This window comes from Alligator mississippiensis, chromosome 6 (assembly GCF_030867095.1).
Source record: "Alligator mississippiensis isolate rAllMis1 chromosome 6, rAllMis1, whole genome shotgun sequence".
Classification (NCBI taxonomy): Eukaryota; Metazoa; Chordata; order Crocodylia; family Alligatoridae; genus Alligator; species Alligator mississippiensis.
The window spans coordinates 29,651,329-29,671,519 of NC_081829.1; the positions used below are offsets into that span (position 1 = coordinate 29,651,329).

The 20,191-nt window shown below is 39.9% G+C and overlaps 1 protein-coding gene across 2 annotated transcripts in view; it reads left to right on the forward strand.

The window, feature by feature from the left end:
- LRMDA (leucine rich melanocyte differentiation associated) overlaps nucleotides 1–17,404 on the forward strand; it is a 1,121,698-nt gene extending 1,104,294 nt beyond the window's left edge. For both annotated transcript variants that reach the window (XM_059729751.1, XM_059729752.1), the window contains one exon: nucleotides 15,704–17,404. In XM_059729751.1, the coding sequence (XP_059585734.1) occupies nucleotides 15,704–15,783 (80 nt within the window). In that variant the 3' untranslated portion in view covers nucleotides 15,784–17,404. The remainder of the gene's footprint in view (nucleotides 1–15,703) is intronic.
- Nucleotides 17,405–20,191: the final 2,787 nt, after the last annotated feature.

Below are 20,191 nucleotides of genomic sequence, written 5' to 3' on the forward strand. Positions count from 1 at the left end.
GGGGGTAGATCAGAGAAAGGGAAAGTGTGTGTACGCGCGCGCGTGTGTGAATTGGGAGAAACTCAGGTTGTGTGATGGAAAATGATAGGTGTCAGAGAATCCCAGCTAGTTCTTTTGCGGTCATTTTCTTTGTATGACAGCCTTTTTGTTTGTCCCTCTGGGAATTAGAGATCATTCATGTAGCAGTTAATTTTAGATATGTTTTCATGTTCTTCCCCTTTCTCCTCTTTCACCCTTTCTGCCCCAAATCCTCATCCATACATCTCTGCCACAAGCCTATTGCACCTGGATTTCTAACTATATTAAATCCTTTGTGTTGGTGTGTTTTGAACCTGTCTGATCCTTAACTGTTTTATGCTAAATCCCAAATCTTCCCAACAGCAAGGGGTTAATTGTCTTCTTTTGATGCACTTTAAATTTTTCAGCTTCCAGGAATAGTGTTTCAGTGAGAGTTAAGTGTAATTGCTAAATAATACAGGCACTTTGTCTTATTTTAAACGAGTAATACTTAAGTTGTTACTGATGCTACTGCTTGTGTGTAAACTGGGGCTATTCCTCTACTCTTCTTGATGGTGTCACAGATATAGGTGTTTGCAAATCCAAGCTTTTGGGCTTTAAATGTTGTTCCACATTTCCTGTTCCTAATACACTACAGATTATGTATAATTGATGACTTGCATTTACAGACATGGGTACTATACAGATGTAAATGTTATTATAGCTTTTATATTTTATGTTCTCCCTGAAAGATAATTTTGTCTTTGAATAATATTCCTGTTCAGATTTTGGGGGGTTTATCTTTAAAAAAAAAATGAAATGGATATTGCATATCGTATATTTCTTAAAAGTAATTTGGAATTTTAGGGTATGGGATTGGTGGTGACTGATACACTGCCTGGATGAGATATATCCCTTTGAAAATAACAGCGCCAGTACATGCCTGCATCTGTCTAACCTCATAATTCACTTTCACATTGGGTTATGGATGTCTGCATTCAGTGAGTCTATCTTCCCTTTAGGTATTATTTCAGCCCTTTGAGATAATAAGGAAAGTTTAATTGCGTTGTTAATTGATTTTTTGCACAACATTATTACCTTGATTGATTGCAGAGTTGATGAAAATGTTAGACACAGGCAGTGTAAAGTATCAGCCCAGTAAGGAGTGGGAGCCTTGTGGAGAATAGATAACCTTGATGTTAAGAGCTATATCCTTCAGATATGTCTTCCCTTGACATATTGATGGCCCTTGAAAAGGGAAAAGCTGATTGTATGCAGAATGCAATCATTAAACCCACTTCAGCTTGCTGTTGATTAATTTGTTTTTTCCTGAAGGATCTAGTTAAAGAGAAGGCCTCACTAGTATCAACAGCAGCCATTTTCCAGGCTTCAGATTATTCTTAACCCTCTCCTACAAGAAAGAAAAATGATACTGTCTTCTTTTAGACAAGAAAATTGTCTGAAAACATTTGGTCCAGCTGCAATTTAAGGATTACAATACATGCTATACCTTGTTAACTATCTGCTTCCCCTTTCTCCCGCCTGTACAGTATGTGGCTTCCATGCAGCCACTGCAAATAAAATGTCACATTTGATGATTAGTTAGAAAGGCCAGTGCATATTCTCAGCGGATTTGCCAGCAGGGGTGTCAAGCTGGTTTAGCCATTGCTGCCCTAAAAACTGAAATTCTTCAGTAAAGCCAGCTACTCACTGGCAGTTCCTCTGAAAAGGCTGCTCCAGAGATTCAATGCAGAAATGTAATCGGTTAAACTTTCTGCACCCAAAGACCCTTTTTTGAGAATTCTAGTAGTTTTGGTTACAGCAGCTGCATGATGCTCCTGATGGGAGAGGGTGTTTTGGAGGTCAGTGCAGCTTAATGATGCCCCTGCTCCTGCTTGCACCTGCAGAACAGATACTAGTCTAACGTAACTCTCGGTTTGACAACAGCACTCTTGTGCACTGCAGTCTTGGAAGTTTAACAGAACAACATAGTGTGTGATCAGCTTTGTCCTTGCTACTAGGTACAGCTGTGAATTGACGTGGTGGGATTTTTTTCTTAACTCATCCTTGGCTGCCCTCAACCCCTCTTGCACTTCCTACTTCTACTTATGTGCAGTGACACCTGCTACTAGAGAAAGCCATGATGTGTAATCTTCATTGCTGAAATGGCCTTCCAATGCCAGATGGCATTTCATTGGCAAAAGCTGTTCAGTGGGTTGAGGCACTGTTTTCCCCTTCAGTGTTTCCTTTTTTTTTTAAGCAAATGACCCAGGACATGTAAAACACTTATATTCACCCTTAACTGTGCAACCCGGTGTCTTGGAGACTGAGTGTCTTGGAAGTTCTGTCCTTCAATTAACCATTTAATGGATATTTAGTAAGGTAGCAGGTACCATGTTATTGCTTCCTGTTTGACTTGGTAATGTCCTAGACAGTCATTGTTAATTTGTGTTTGTGAGTGATACTGTGATCAGCGTTGTTTGATTGTTTGGCCAGATGTGTTTTATTAGGTCCAATGTGCACGTTTGCCAGTTGGCTCTATTTTAATATGGGGACATGTTAACTTACGACATAGTAGAGTCTGACAAATTTGAACCAGCCAAATAAGTGAGTAATATTTCAAGCTGTCAAAGCAAGTGAATACTGATTAACTGACACACTCCAAAAGCTCTCACCAATATCACTGCTCCAGTGGAAAATGTTTACTAAGCGTAATATTTGTTAGAAAGTCTTCAGTGCTTTGACTAAGCTTTAATGTGTCTGACCCTAATGGAGGGGTTTTAATGTGCCTCACTCAAGTTGTTTCCCTTAGCCTCCTATGTTTTATCTTCAGGAAAAGCTTCCATAGAAGCTAGAAGTGCTCTTGTAAACTACATTCTGCTGTCCATTGTGATTTAACCTTCAGCCTCTCTCTCATTAGCATGTTTTTAAAAGGAGGTAGAGGGAGGGGGAAGAAACGTAAAGATAGGAAACAATGACCATGTTTTAGCACTCTGCACTGGAGTCCCTTAGTGTTTGGGAATTGGGTTATGAGCCCTTTGCAGAAACAAATCGTGGTGTATAGTCTGTAATGCATTGTTTGTTTCAATTAGTGACATGCCCAGACTAAGACAATGACCTGAACACCTGTAGAACTTTCAGAGACTTTGCATCCAGATGGATTTCCAATTTAACTTGGGCCACACTTCATCTGGGAAAAACGAGTCAGATGGGAAGCATTTGTTGCTTCAATCCCGTGAAATCTGGATGCCTCCTGAAATGTGATAAATACCTTCAACTCCCACTGGGAGTCAAAAGTGCCTTGAGGTATCAGTTATTTAAGGAGGGTTACTTTATGTTAGGAGGAATCACGTCTATTCTACTATTGACAATTCGGTAAATATTCCTTTTGTTTCTGATGAAGGGCTTATGGAACGGAACGAGTCATAGGATCCAAAGGCAGCTCCCCTACCTGATCATCACATCATCAGAATATGACAGCAGCTCTGTTCTACTATGCTCTTTAATTTTATTTTAGAGAGTTTCTTTCCCAGCTTCAAAAATAAAAAGCAACTTGTCTTTATTTCAGATGACTCCCATGAGAAATTTCAATCCAGTCAAGCCAGACTGAATTGTGGATGATTTTTTTGTTTTGTTTTCTTTAACATGAGCTTCTCCAACAGGAACACATCTGAGATCCAAATGCAAGTTTCACTCATAAGATGAGCCAAATTCATGTCTAAACTCTCCAGAAGGGCCCTGCTGCTCAAATTTGTTCACGTAAGAATTTGTAATTTTATTGGAATGCTTGCAGACTTTCCAAATAATTATTCCAAAAGTTTGCTTTCTGTCCCATAAATCATGGTACATTTGTTTAATCCTGTTGGAGTTGCTGAAAGAGATTACTTTCCTCTTTTCCCTTTTACTACAAATGCAATCTACACATTCCTAAAGTTTGTAAAGTATAGTATAATTGTATTCACCCTCTGTTTCCTTAATGGCTCTAGTGTTTTTATGGTTTAATTCTATTGCTGATTTTAATGTAAGTGTTGTTAGTAGAGTCTAATCCAAAATGTAGAGCAGCCCAGAGAAATGCCATTTTTGCATATGTTAGTCAAATCAACTGAGAGTCTTCTAAGATAATATTGTAAGTTTATACTGAGCAGCTGAACTTTAATATTCAGTAAGGATCAGATTATACAACCTCTTGGTCAACCATTCTGCATATATTAAAAATATCTCTTATGTTACCCTAATGATCATACTGCTGCTTTATTCAAAGTAAGAGAAATACAGTTCACAACTATCCTAGAATGTGTTTTGTGTATGTTTAAGACAAACCCTGAAATATTTTTTTTCTTCTAGCTTTCTTCTTTTAATAACAACGTTCAGCCCCAGCTGTGCTGGGAGCTCTGAAGTGTGGACACACACATGGTCCCCCCATGAAACATTTGGAGCCTTTTGTTCAGATGAATAAATAGTGACATCTTTTTGTAGCTATCCATATACTCAGATCGATGCTCACTGTGGTTAGTTCACCAGAAGTCAGGCTTCTGGGAGAAAGGTTGAAAGCGGGGATTGCATAAATATAAGCTTTGATCATTACGGAACATAACGTTGGCTGCAAAACTAACGAACAGTATTGCTTTAATTGTCATATCAGAATATTTAGTTTGCTGTTTTAGCTGTTTTATTATACAAATGCATGCTGCCCTCTAGTGGTGATGCCCTCAACTTTGAACTGACTAAAAAGGACCTAACACAAAGGAGTTTGCTTGCTTGTTTTGGGGGCAGTGGCTATTGCTAAAAACTGTGGACTCTTTAGTGCAATTTGGAGTACTCAACAGTTTAAATATAGCAATTTAGCTTTTGTGACTTCAGTGTAGAAATGGATAGTGAAGATATTTAATAAATTCTTCCTGATTTGTATGTGATCCTTACATGATCTTTGAAATTTGTCCCATCTTTTATCCACTCAACTATTTTTAGAATGCATCTCAAAAAAATGAGGCACATGAAATATAAAACAGCCTTTTAAATCCACAGTTTTCACCTTATGAAGTTATCCAAGTTTATGTAGTCAAGTGTCCATTCATGACAGTTAGGCTGTGGATAAACTAATACCTATATATTCAGTGTTTTCTGGCTCTGATAAATAACTGAAATGACAGCTGTGTCCTTGATTCTTTTCCTAAATCCTTAATCCATTGTTTTTTGATCCTAAAATATTCAACAGGAAATATTTTGTCATGAGCTTTAGTTTCATTCCATCCACAGAATTGTTTGAAATCATGCTGTTAAAAAACACAAATCAACAAAAGAAAAATAGGAGGTTCTTTTGCCTCCCCCACTCCTTAATTTTCATAGGAAAACAGTCCAACATATTGTAATCATCACCATAAAAGTAAGTGTGGAACTGTACCTGAGAAGTCACAGAGCAAAAATGTAGGGCCTTATAATGTGACTGTACTACCCAGGACAGTACAAAACTGGTTAATGATTTAAAGTAATATCCTCTAGATGCTCCTATTTTAGCCAGCAGTAGAGGATCTGTAGACAGCACATGCCCAGATCAAAGCTGATCATGTCAATGTCATTCAAGGAGGGAGAGAGAGACTCCTTTTTTCCTTTCTTTCTTTCCCCCTTTTTTTTTTAAACAAAGTATGACATCTAAGGAACAGTGTGTTGATTGTTCCACTGCCAGGATACGCATAATGGAAACATTAGCTCCAAGATAACTTTTAATCTGTCAGCCTAATGGATCCTTAATGTGTAGAGGGCTTTAAATGTATGTCAGCCAGGGCTGTATAAAGTAATATAGTTTGTGGCCTGAATGGATCTAGATGACTCTGCACCATGACACAATATGGTTTATTATTATCAGCTCATCAGCTTATTCCCACGGACTTGGACAAGCTTCTCAATTTTCCAGTAACAGATTATGTGAGAAAAAGCTTGCAGTGCATTTCTCCCCTTTCCTCTTCTTTTAAATTACAAGTTTCATCCCCAGCTGCACTGGGAGCCCTGAAGTGTATTTACAGCAGGCTGCACTTTATCACACATCAGCTTGACTGCTAGTTTACACAGAACATTTATGCAGCTCCCTTGGCCTGGGATGCAAACTTCACATCTTTGTATTCCTATCACCTTCATTGCAATTTTTTCCAACATCCTCTCCCTGTTGACTTCTTTCCTTTCCCCCTGCCTCCTCCCTTTTTTTTCTTATTAAAACCAGGCTGGCGAGACTTGACATGTCGCAGTACTTGTCTGTGCAAGATAGTTGCACTAATTTCATGTCCTTGTTTGCGTTTTTTGCTTCTCTATTTGATGGTTAGGCACATAATGCCAGTGGTATTGCCATGGACTGAGCATGGATTTGAATAAGCTAATCAACCTGAAAGGCTACATCATGTCCAATGCTGTCCAGGCATTTGGGAGGAAAGAATCATCCCTTTCTTGGCACTGGAGTTTGGGGGTGGGGGATTATCTCAAGAGAGTCCTTGCGCTGTCCTAAATACAAAGGCTGGGTTATGCCAGCACTGTTGGTCATAGCTGAAAGCAAGCGGGGAGGGAGGATGAGGAGGTAGAACTGTACCCTTATATGTCCAGCAACTTTCTGCTCAGCAGATCTGCTCCTCTTCAGGAAGTGCTGCAATCATCTTCATTCCTCCTCTTTCATGGGTTGCTCACTCTTTCTGTCTTGTGCCTATTACTGTGGTATTTGAATACTTTCTCAAAGCTTGGTGTAGATCAGGGTGTCAGACTGACCTCTCCTAGAGAGCTAGATCTGGAAATGGCAGTGGGGTGAATGGGGGAGTGGGCGTGAAGGTCCTGGGAAATGATTTTGCTGCCACTCGCTGTTCCCCTGTCAATACAAGTCCTCAATGTGGAACTGTACCTGGGATTTTGACAGTGGGCCCCACCCTTGAATTCCCAGCTGCCCTGGGAGCCTGCAGCCCAGACCACATGGCTCTGTGGCCTGGATCCAACCCACAGGTGGTATGTTTGACACCAAAGGAGTAGATTAATGCTTCCTGCAGTGCAATTAGGTGTACCCCATTACTTTTACTTACATTTGTATCCTCTTAAAAATTAAATTAAATTAAAAGGTTATGGGTTTATTAATGCATAATGTTAGATGAGTTAATATTTTTGTATCTGTTCTTTGAACATTTTGATAGCACTTTCTGATATCATCTTAGTTTGAAATTACATTTTGCGCTTGTTATTGCAAGCCTTTATAAGTCAGTCCTTATACATGTATTCTTAGAGCTGTTTGCCATCACATACAGTGACTTCTGTTGGAGAAGGCAAAAGTGAGAACAGCCTAACTTGAAGCTACGTTCTGAGTGGAAGTTGCTAAAATTGGACCCTGTTTCTTATTATTAGTATAGGCAACCCTCGCCATTCATGGGGGACACATTCTTGTATCCTCTGCGAATGGCAAAATCCACAAATAAGGCACTGTGTTCGTGAACACAGTGCCTCCGGCAGCTGCGGGGGGCAGGGGCATGGCTCTGGTGGTGATGGTGGCAGTGTGGAGGCAGCAGCAGCGGGACCCTGGTGGCAGTAAGTGCAGAGCTCCTGAGGAGCTCCTGTAAGTATATAAAGTATATTTAAACTGCGGGTTCGTCATTCACGAATATTTGAAGTAGCGAATGCCAAACCCGCGAATAGCAAGGGTTTCCTGTATTGTGCTGGTAGGAGATGGTTATCACTCAGGAACAAGGTTTCATTGAACAAAGGACCACTCATCTATATTGGAGGATTCTGTTCCTCCCTTCCTAATGCTTACAATCAAAGAAGACAAATCTGATGTAAAAAATATACAAGAAAGTAACGTAAATGAGTGGACCTGGGGATTGGCTCACAACTCATTCATTTCTCAAGATTTTGGGGTATTACTAGAAAAGAAAAAATGAACTCAGAATTCAGTTGAAATGGACAAAGGAAAGAAGAAAAGGAGGAGATAAAGTTTGTAATATGCTGGAGGATGGTAGTCCTTACTGCTATGGGGACTGAGGATTCTAGGGTTTGGGGCTTTCATAATCCACCAGTGAGGGTTTTGGCACTAAGTATCAGTGTACAGTGGAGACCTAGTGCCTCAGGGTTGTTTCTGGGGGATCCGGTGGGAAGCAAAGGATTCTCCTCTGCTGGTCTTAGTCCAGCAGACAACGGGAACAGAATTGAGGGAAAGGATGGGCATACTTAGCATTAACTTCTTTCTGTGTCATTTTCTGTTACTTGAAGTCTTTGTCCAAGTCATTGTCCAGTCTATCAGTCAGGTTCTGCAGTTATGAATAAATTCTAATAGCTTCTGATTTCTGTTACAACCTTCATTATCAACTCAGCCACATTCCTAAACCGGTCAGAGTTAGGTGCTTTCCGAGTAGCAAGTGGTAGTCAACAGCTCCCTGCCTCTCAGGCTGTAAATACAGCATTGCTTTGTCCTGGGCAAAGCTATTTTTTCCTGTGACAAAGTGTGATTGGTCAGACATCCTTGTCTCTTGTCCCAGGACAAACCCTAAAAAGATAGATTAATGGAATAAGAAATGCTAACAGTTAATCTTGGGACATCATGGCTGTCCTGAGACTTGCATCAGTGAATCAATGGCAAAAGCAGCAGTGCATTCAGCTGCTCACGAAAACCCAATTGTAAGGGTGACGTGTACAGGTTTCCCTCACTTTATGCGGGTTCTGTATGTGCTAATTCACTATTATGCGATGACCCATTTTATAATAATAATTAATTGTATGTGAGGTAAATTCAGTCTTATGCAATCAGTGTGGTGGAAGCCCACAGTCAGCTGTTTTGTGTGGTGCATTATGGGAGTGACATGCACCAAAATATATCTGCGCTCCTTGCTCATTGTCTGCAGCATGTGTTTCTGTAGTTGCCATCCCCATTATGATAGTGCCCTGTGCTTGCGTATACTGTCTGATGTTGGTGAGTACCAAAATTGTCTTGTAAAAGTGGTAGAAATGGGTCTGGGGGTCAGTACAGTCGAGGTCTTGGAATGTATCCCTATTTGTTACACTGTAAAGTGGGTTCCCTTTATGTGAATGTGAGTTATGCGCTGCTTTCTAGGAACACTTGTACAGCATAAAGCGAGGGAAACCTGCATGCATGTCAGTCCCAGAACCTGTTCCAGGACAAATGCAAGCACAACTGGTTCCAGGACAAATACAACGTCTGTTCCTAGCCTCAGAAAATCAGTATGTTCTGCAACAAAATAACTCCAGTCTCCTTCTCATATGACAGTAGCCCATGGTTTTACATTTCTTTAAACATTGCATTTAGCAGCAGCTTTGAATTTCCCCATTTTAGAAATGGAGAGGTGAAGTGACACGTCCAAGGCCACTGGGCAAGTTGCAGACAGATATAAAGCTAGTTTCTTCCTTTAACTGCTCAAACCATTTGCATTGTCCCAAAATCTTGGATGCTTACCTACTGAAGTGCCTCTCCCTCCTCCTGTGTTAACTATCATAGCTCTTTCTTGAGAGTTTTTTTCCCTTCCCTCTGCAGTTCTCAACTTCCTTTCTCCAGAAAACTCTTTCTTCCTTCCGTTAAAGCCTGTGCTTGAGTCCAAATTTTTCTTCTGTATTTTCTTTTTTTAACCATGTTAGACAGTTAACATTCATTCCCCATGTGCTGTGAGGCATCCAATGGATCTGTACTGCGGAAAATGGTCAGGGAATGGGCTGAACTTCAAGATGATTCTTTGGGGGATTTATTTATGTATTTTAGAATAACTGCATGGCCCATTTCTACTAACTTGTGTCAGGAGTGATTTATTAAGCTTCTCAAAGCAAATACTTTGAAGCTGTACATTTGGGGATTTCCACACTTTTAAAAAACATTTGGTTGTTCTAATGTTCTTAATGCTGATTTAAAAATAAATAGTTCAGGAACAATTAGAGATTTATTTTGAACTAAAATAAGTATGGATACCTTAATATAATAATAAAAGCATTTGATTTAGCCAAAAAGCCAGGATAACCAAAATCTACTGAAAGTCAATGAGAATTAGTCTCCAAAGTGCTGGATTTTTAAAGGCATATACATTATAAGTTAATATAGGCATTTGAAGTAACAGTCAAAACAAAACTTTTCAGCCTTATTGAGATGACATTTTTTGAATTGTTATTATATGGGGAAAATTGAATTTTTGACTTTGTTCCAATTTAGAATGAAAAAAAAAACCCCCTTGCAATTCTTTGAGGAAAAGGAATTTTGTTTCTAACAGTCTCTATTTATGTGCTTAGCTAAAAAGGGACTGTTTTAAATATGTTTAAATTAATGGAATGAATGTGTATGTTTTGCTTAAATGACTGGAACCTTAAGTATTTATTCCTGAATGTTGTTTGAAGATAGGGATTTAGTTCCCATATCTATGGGAGTTCTGCAGCTCCTGGCCCTTAATGGGAGAAAATACACCAGAGCCATTGAAAATAGTGGCAATGATATTGATGCTTCATCCAGAATGCTCTCAAAAAAATTTACAAATTATACTGTTTACCACCACTGAGACACAAGCACCCTTTTTGATGTAACGTGGCAGTTGTTTAATGGTAAAGTTCTACAAGTGAAAGCTATACAACAGTATAATAGAACAGTGTACAAGAAATAAAGATTGATCTAACGCAAACTCAAAGGGCAGAGTTTAAGTTGTGTTCTCAGCATAAAATTAGCTTGGGGTTTGGCTACAACATCAAGTCTGCTACAGTGTGCTATGGGATTTGACCATGAGCAGCTAGGACCTCTGTTTAGGATCCATCTGCAAGGCATACATGGTAATGGAGTACTTTACGACTTTCTGTTTACTTATACATCAATAATGTAAGTAAATTTATTTTTGCCACACATTTAAAAGGGAAAAATTAACCATTTCACATGTATCACAATTATTCACATATAGCACCTTTCACAAAATTATTAAACCCATTAGGCATTAGGAAAAATAAACAAGCGGGACTTTGGTGCTAACAAATGGTTTATACTGGGGGACACTGTATAGATGCAGTGAAACATCAGGGAATAATAACCTGAAGGCAAATGTTTTGGCTTTAAGTAAAATAAAGAATGACTTTTTTTCAGTGAATGGAGCACTTGTTCATGGAATCATAGAAATTTAGGGTTGGAAGACACCTCAGGGTGGACCTCATCTAGTCCAACCCCCTGCTCAAAGCAGGACCATTCCCACCTAGATCATTCCAGCCAGGGCTTTGTCAAGCCAGACCTTAAAAACCTCCAAGGATGGAGATTCCACCACCTCTCTAGGTAACTTGTTCCAGCGCTTCACCACCCTTCTAGTGACAGAGTCTTTCCTAATATCCAACCTAAATTTCCCTTGCTGCAGTTTGAGACCATTGTTCAAGTTCTGTCATCTGCCAACACTGAGAATGGTTCAGCTCCATCCTTTTTTAAACCACCCTTCAGGTAGTTGAAGGCTACTATCAGATCTTCTCTCAGTCTTCTCTTCTCCAAAGTTTTGTTATAGTTTTATAATGGTCAGATTGCATTATCACCCTCAAATACAGCTACCCCAGTGAGGGGAATATCCTACGTACCCTAGCATTACCACCCAACAGTAGCAAAAAAAGAAAAGGAAAGGAAGTTAATCTCCATCTTTATTTTTGTCCCAGCCCTTTCTGTTGAGACTGACAACAATGGTGCCAGCTGTGATGCTTGAGGAGGGTTTTTATGTGATGTGGAGGACTTCTTATTTAGGAAAAATTTCAGCAAGTTATGCAATGGTACCAAAATATAACCAGATAGTAATAACTTAAAACTAACTCAGGTTGAATTTGAAATGATGACCTGGACACTCATTGTTTAGTTTTGCAATACAAAGTCTGTACTGTCTGGTTCCCATCAAAAACACCATAAGGAGTACAAGAGTATTTTAGTATAGAAAAGGGGCTTGAGGAGTGACTGCACAATAGCTTCTTGCTACACACACCCAATTTAAAAGAAGTGAACATGAGCAATTTTTCACATGTGTTAGTATGCGTGTATGTGTTAATTTATTTATTGGGATAATTGGGTTTTCCCCCAGCTAAGGAAAAGCCTGTGTTGCTGACATTACAATGTGTTTGTGAAGAAAGACTGATACAGCAACACACACAAGCAACTGCAAGGTCATTACTTACCAAGCATAATTAGAACATCCATTCTGAAAGGGGGAAACATTTAAAAGATAAAGGGTGTATTTAAAAATGATTCTTCCCGATGCAGTTTTTTTATAATTATAGTTTTAACAGCTTATGGTGATGGTGGAAGTGGCTATTTAAGAAAAATTAGGAGGCTCATTCAGGGGAAGATGATCCCTCAAGAGACCTCATGCTGTCATTTTTCAAGAACCCTGAGCAGAAAGCTCATTCCAAATGCTGCGTGTCATTCTGATGCATCTGGAGTAAGCATGGCTTTCTTATGATCAATGCATTGTTTTTTAATTAAAAACACCATAAACATGTTGCCCCCTTACCCTCTTTCCTACGTGTGCGCGTGCACACACACACACACACGCATACGTACGTCTGCAGAGCTGCAAAGAAGTGAACACGTTGTAGATATGCAATGGGAATCAGGCTTCTACTGCGTCAGACACAGTAGGTATCCTAAATCTATGTATGGCATATCGTAGCATCAAAACTCTTACTGCAGAAGATAAACCCTTTATAATTTTCACAGTTTTGTGCAGTTGCCAAGGGGAGGTGGGAAGACAAGAAAAGGAAGAAAGAAAACAAAACAGTCACCTCATTTAATTTATGACCAAGCCTATTGTTTTACAAATAACCTTCATGATAAATAAAGTCTCATGGCAACATTTTCAACTGTGCTTTTATCAAGGCTCTCTGAGCAGTGTGTGTAATACGCCTGGCAATCGAATCACAGCTGTGTGCCTTAGTAGGGAATCTCTTTGGAGACAACACTTCCTTAATTTAAACAATTGTAGGCTGCAGGAGTTCAAACATTTCAGCTGACTTTAACTGTCACTAGCCCAAGCACCTTTATCCCCAGGCGAGCAGCAGCAGCTGGATTTCATTTCCTGCTGCCAGACTGTCCGACATCTTTGCTGAACATCCCAGGAACTGAGCGTCTTTACTTTAAGGATTTTATTCAAGGTGACAGCTCCTCACACTTTAGCGTTCAGATCACCTCAAGTAGCTGAGATATCAGTGAAAATGAGAGCACTTCTACAGCAAACTCCAAATTTAGATTGACTGAGGTTATCCTTAGGCCTCTAGACCCAACGTCCATGACAGAACAGGCCTGCCAGTAACTTTAAAACTACAGTGGAGTTTGTAATGATGTCTGGGGAGAAATATTCTGCAGGAGCAGTGGAGAATACTATAAGTGATAGGAAATGATGTCAGATTTAGTTAGGGCTGGAGACAGTGTTAGAATATACTTGGCATAATATGGCACCGGTATCTCTGTCAGCATCTCTGTTTTCTGTCACCGCACACAATTCTAGGCCTGTCTATAGTCCTGACAGTGTCTTTTCAGATCAGGTTATTGCCAACTCGGAGACTCGCTCAGCGCAGTGCCATACAGCCCCCTTTGTTTGAAGTCTGCCCTTTTGTCATTAATGCACTTGATGTCTATTTAAATCTGATGGTGAATGCAGTATCTGTTTTCCTGTCAAGAGATCATTGACAATATTAATACCTCATGTCCTTGCCTCATTTTCTAAGCGCTGACACCTAGCTGCAGTCTCCAGTATTCGTCAAACAGCATTCTCTCACCAGGGTCTCTATAAACAGTCTTGCTTCCAGTCCTTAAGAAATGCGGCAAACCTCAAATAAGACTTTTATCAATGCCAGTGGAAAAAAAGGAGTCTGAAATATATCATTAGTAAAACGTTCAAATCCTTTGAATTTAGAGCTCTAAATCTAGAAGCCCATCCACCCTTGTTACCAATCTAATGTCATCTATGTTTTTGCATGTAGTAGTGTTGCTTTAGGAGACATAAGCTTGCTTTTTACCTTCTATTTATGACTGACAATTGCATTCCTAAAATATGGAAGTTGATCCAGTGGTCAGTGAGTTTGCCAATGCTCTCTCCAAGCCTTCTTTAGAGTTGGGTTAGATAGGGACTTAGCACAGCACCATCTAGTCCCCTTTTGTGTTTTCTTAAGAGGAATGTTTTTCACAGCAAATGACAGGCCTATCCATTTCCTTTCATAGGAATGTATTACTACCCTGATTTTTAAAAGAGAGAGAAGGAGAGAAATTGGGGATACATTAATCTGGCACAGCCCCATGCCCTCTAGTTTCAGTTACTTTTTTTACCTATGTTATTATATTGCTACAGTACATGCAAATTATACATAGCACAATTAACAATTCAGAATGTAGGTAAGCACAGCTTTTAAGGTTCCCATTTGTTCAGGTAGGGTGTGAAAATATAAAACTGTGCAATAAACAGAGAATATACTTTGCTCAGGCTTTGCCCTATATATAAAGGAGTATTTGTTTCCTTTGGGTTGGCTTGTGGTTGTCCTTTTGTATGTGAGCTAGATACTACAGGGATGATCATTTTCAAAACACACCAAGACAGCAGGAGGCAAAAAGATCTTGCACCTACCAAAACTGCAGAGGAGACAACTGTAATTTGACATCCTGAGCTTGGAGGGGCAAAGGGAGACATTGCTAGTATCCGACATAATCACTGGCCCTTGGCTCCCTGCATTTCAGCTGTCACCACCTGGCAGGTAGCGGAAAGGAGCAACTTTGGTATGGTAGTTGTATGGTACGGTAGCAAGTTGTATTAGTGAATATGTTTTATCCTGCATCCAAGATGCATTATAGCTTTATAGCTATTATCCCTTCTTCCACCCATACTAAAGACTGTGGATCTTTTCCCATTAAGCAATGTTCTGACTCAATGCAGCTTATATTTAGAAAATAGGGGGGAGGGGGGCGGGGGTTCACTTCATTGCATGCATCCATCCATTGCAGTTTCTCAACATTCTTTTTTCTTTTGTACTATCCTTTGGAGAATTGGTTGTGAATACAGTTTTGGGGAAGAAGTAGAACATTAGGACAGATGGGAGGTCCTAGATTGTAGACCCATTCTGTCAATGACTAGTCTTCTAGCCTTTGGCAGATCACTAGACTTCTCTGCCTCTGCAAAGTGAGGATAATGCTAATTGCTTACATTACAGTGTTATTGCAAGCGTGACTTTGTGGATGTCTGAGCAAAGCTTTTCACTAGTTTGATGGCAAGCTGATTAATAGTAATTTGCTATCATTTGATTAACACCTGTAAAACTATGAGACTTGAAAAGATTTATCTTCATATTATGTTTTTTGGGCGGGGGGGTAACAAGCTACAAAATTACAACACTGAGAATCTATCTTTAGTCAGACTCCACAAACAGTACAGAAATAATTTAAAACACAGTATACAGGCAGTCAAGTGTATTGCTTATATACCAGATCGTGAAAACACTTGTATACATGTGTGTAACAGGATGCATCATGCAGATACTCAGATGTGTGTTTGCAAAGCTGACCACACAGTCATTAATTAGAACAGTAAAATATAAAATACTTCAAATTAACATACTCTTGTTTTCAACAGACAGCAAGAGAGAGAGAGAGAGCTGTTCCCCCCTGTAGTTTAATCCTCCTCCCTACAACACCTTAGTAATACGCTTCTATTACATACTGTGTTAATTGCTGACCTTAATCTAATTTGTTTTCTTGTCGCTGTAGGTGTTCTAGGAAAATGTCGCTACGTTTACTATGGGAAGCATTCAGAAGGCAACAGATTCATCCGAGATGACCAGCTCTAAAATGCAACACCATTCTGTGCCACTTCAAACTATCCACACTAATGCACACAAAAAGCACAAATTGCATCTGCATTTTAAGCATGCAACTAAAGTCCTCCAGTACCTTCTGCTGACTTTGCCAAGCCTGTCAAGATCATCCTTCTGTCTTAGTCTGAGTAGTCACATAGAGATTGACATGATTGCCTTTAAGCAGGTCCCATCCACCAGTGTGACAGACAGCTGCAGCCAAGCACCAGGCCTGACAGGATGAACACCATGATGGATTGCCTGGTCCAATTGCTGCTCACAGAAGAGCAAAGGTCACACCTGGGGCTTCACTGAGCATGCTCAGTTGGTTTTTAGCAAGAGTAATGCTTTTATCTAAAGCTCGCCTGTTGAGTGACAGAAGCTGGCAGTATCAATATGTTTATAAAAGCAATAGCTGTAATTTAAGAGTAAAAAACCCCTTATCTGTTCATATTTCCCCCCATGAATTAAATACTTAAATTTCTTAGGCATGCACACAATCCTCTTCAAGCTTTATATCAGAATTAAAAGTTTGTGGGGGGTGTATGCAGTCAGTCATGTCATATTTAAATATTTCTCAAAATGCAAAACCCTGTGAATTTGTATTTTTTTTGTTTAAGAAGAAGTATCTAAGCAATTTTACAGATGCAGCTGAACCTAGGCATCTGTCTTTTGATTAGAATCTCAAGATTTACTAAATCTTAACATTCAGAAAAGGAGGTCATATTTAATGCTGCAGAACAGTAACACAGAGGACCCCCTGTTTAACTGCATTTCTTTGCAAAAAAAATACAGGAGTGGCTGTTTGTATTTCACATTTTTTTTTTTTTTTAAATTTGGGCAGAGATTAAATTTAGATACGTATTGAACTGTGGGGAGGTGGAGGGGATGGTTTGAAGGGGCAAGGGGAAAGCCCTAAAAATAAAAACCATTACTGAGCTTGGATGACATTTAGAGGGGAGGGAAAGGTAAAATTGAGTGAATTATGAATCCTATATTAATGTACATTCAAATGACATAAACATGGCTCCCGTCAAGTTTTTGATAACTAATACAAATATCCTTAGCTTGTTGCAAGCTTTTATAAATGGAGTGGATATATTTGGAGCAACAATTCCTTTTGTTATTGTGAATCAAGTTGCCAGACCTAATAATATAATGTACCAACAGCGATTATGAAGAGCATTGTGAGCAATGTACAAATTGTGAGGAAGTACATTGTGGCCCCTTGTAGCTGCTCCTCTTGTACTGTCTTAGTCTTGGCTAATTTGCTTTTGTGCATAGTAAATCAAATTTTGATTAAAAGCCTTTAGAAATATGAGAGAGAGGTATTTAGGGATGTTGCTTCTTATGTAAAATAATATGAAAAATCAGGATGCCTGCTTTCTAAATTGGTTACCAAAATAACAGCACGATGCTATCCTAGCTAATTTATATCACGGTGTCTATTTTGAAGTACCAGCACATTTTGGCCATGGCATATTACAATCAGCAGGATTCAAAGCAGGGGTGTTTGGAATAACCTAATATCACATTCAGTCTAGTTGCATATGTGTTCTTGTCTTTATAAAAGGCTTAACCCTGCCTCAAACAATAAAAAGCACTTGCAAACTGACCACATGATATTTCTATCTTTATTTGGCCTCCTTGTTTACTTTTCGTAATGTCAAAACCATTTGTATCATTTTCAGGAATGTTTTCCTCCATGCAAAGCTTTTGGAGGCAAGCGTATTTGTGGAATTAGATGTGACCAGAGTCTCTTATTGTTGCTTATTGGTTCATAATTTTTATATTAAATTATGCACCAGCCTTAATTAAGGCTAGCTTAGTTTGAACTCATGCTAGAACTCATTCAATTTGTGTACCCTTTAGAATAATCCTATTACTAATATAATTATCTATCATGTATTAGTTTATAATTCAAATACAGGTATTGCTGTTTAGAGTGGTTTCTGCTAATGCAAATTACTCTAACATAGATAGCATTTCATTTTCAGATATTTTGCACCAATACTCTGTTTTATGGCCATCCAACTGGCAGCCCACAAAGGGTTAACATGCATCCCCCCAGGTTCCTGTCCAGCCACCACTGCTCCCATTGCTCTGGTTGCTGTTGCTGTGCCAGCTGGGGTCTCTGGGGCAGGACAACATGGCAGAAAACCTGGTGAGCTTGCTGCCCATGCACCAGTGGGGGTCTTCAGCAGGACGTTTGTGCTGCTTACATAGCAGTGGTGGCAGGGGGAGAGGCGGTAGCAGGGGAGCTCATATGGCAGAGGTGGTAAGGAGCTTGCACTGCTTGCACAGCAGGGGAGGGTGCACACTGTGTAGGTTTTGGGAAGCCTGTGGGGCCCCTGTGGCATGTAGTCCATGTGCTTTGCAGCCTGTGTCACATGCAGCCCTGAAGTTGGACAGCCCTCCTGTTTCAAGGTGTGGCAAATATTTTGTGGCCATCACTAGTAGGTCATTCAGGCTGGGTACAGACATTCAAAAAGCACAAGGCAGAATCAATCTAAGTTACATGGTTCTCTGTAAGTGGTGTAGTTTAGATCAGTAGTGAAAAGAACACAAATTCACATGGGGGGGCAGTGTTGAGGGAGAAGGGCAAACCTTAGGCTGGGATCTGCCATTTTTAAACCTGTCTGTGCTGAACTTCTGTTCAGTTATAAGTATAGGTAATTCATTTGCTCAAAAGCCTGGGAAAACTTAAAACGTGGTCAAAAAAAGGAGAATGGGAATGTAGTCCCTACCCACCAGCAGGTTTGTATTTAGGGACTGATTCAAAACACACTACATACCAAATATTTCATTTTCAGATATGAATGGGAATCTTTTGATTTCAATGGGCTTTGGGTCAGGCCCTCTTTTGCTGGCGGGTGAAATGATGGAGGTCAAATTCTCTGTTTCCTGTCAATACCACCAAACATCAGGGAACTATTACACTGACATACTGGGCCAGCTATTTTGCTAGTTTCCTCCTCTTATCTTTGCTCAGCTTCTTTCATGTTATACTGCACATCCAGAGGAGTGCTCAGTGTGGGAAATACCACATACAGTAAGGGCACAAAGGATGATTAATTGGTGTTTTCAAGGAAAAGGTACAGAGATGTTTTGTTGGCCCAGCCAGTTTTCTAATTTGTGCCATCTTTGATTACAATGTATCCTTCTTTGTCATTTTTCACAAAAAAAAATGCAGAATAAGAAATGGATGTTTTGGTCTGGTTTTTGGTCCTTCTTCCCCTTGGAACTGTTTCTGTTGCAACTGAATTCCTGACAGGAATGTTGAAAAATAAACTATAGAAAGACAAATTCTGTAGTACTGTATTTGCACAAATAGAAAATGTCCCTGATTATAAGATGAGCCCCCAAATAATTATATTCTGTATATATGGAAAACAGATATTTGTTATAATTTTCCAGGTACAGAATCTAGTTATTGGAGGTTAGGTTTGCCTTGAATTTATCACCCTTCCACTGCTACAGCAGAAAAAATAAATCGGGGTGGGGCGTCAGATGGCCCTTCCTTTTTTTTTGCTTCCTCCTAACTTTTAGAGGAAGTTTTAGCACAGGCACTCCATAAACAGACTTTTGAGCAGCATTTGGCACCTGCTTATAAATATGACAAACTGGGTGCACCTACATGAGATGCTACTATGCAGTGGTTATTGCCCATTTATTTAGTACTTGTATAAGCAAGTACCAAACAAATGCATAGGAACCAGAGTTACTGCACAGTAGTGTCGGCAAATGCCTTTTAAGTGATGCTATGGCACAGTAGTGTCTTGGCACAGTTTTTGCCACACGCTATTGCACACTAGTATCAAACTACTGTGCAGCAATGGTGTATCATGGGTATCCAGTGCCTGGGGGCCAATGCTTACACTTGTGCCCCCCCCTCCAATCACTGAGCAGGAGAGTGGGGATGCTACAGGAGGTGGGGGGTGTTCCCCAGGAGCTGATTGCTGAGCCCACTATTTATAATATTGGATCAAAGCCAAAGGCTTTACCAAAAGATTTATAATACAGTTCATTGGGCTGGGCCCCACCAGGGTCAGCAGCATTTCAAGCCAGGGTGACCTTACAGCTCAGCACTGCTCAGTATGTGTCTACTCCAGATGCCCCCAAAAAAGGATCCATATGTTAATTAGTCTTCACTCATGATTTGAACTGGGTAGTCTTGTCACCAGTACTGGGATGCTCCAAAAATGTATATGCAAATGAGGTGCAGGGCAACCTGGTCTGGCTTCACCTCATGGAAGGTCAGGTCGCACTAGTCAGATATGCCAAGCTGAGAGAGGGAGCAACGGAAGGATTCTGGGTGAACTATATGTAATGTAGTGGCTCAACATGGCTTGAAAAATATTTGGTGCTGAGGGGGACTGTGCTTAAGGGGCAGTACCCATTA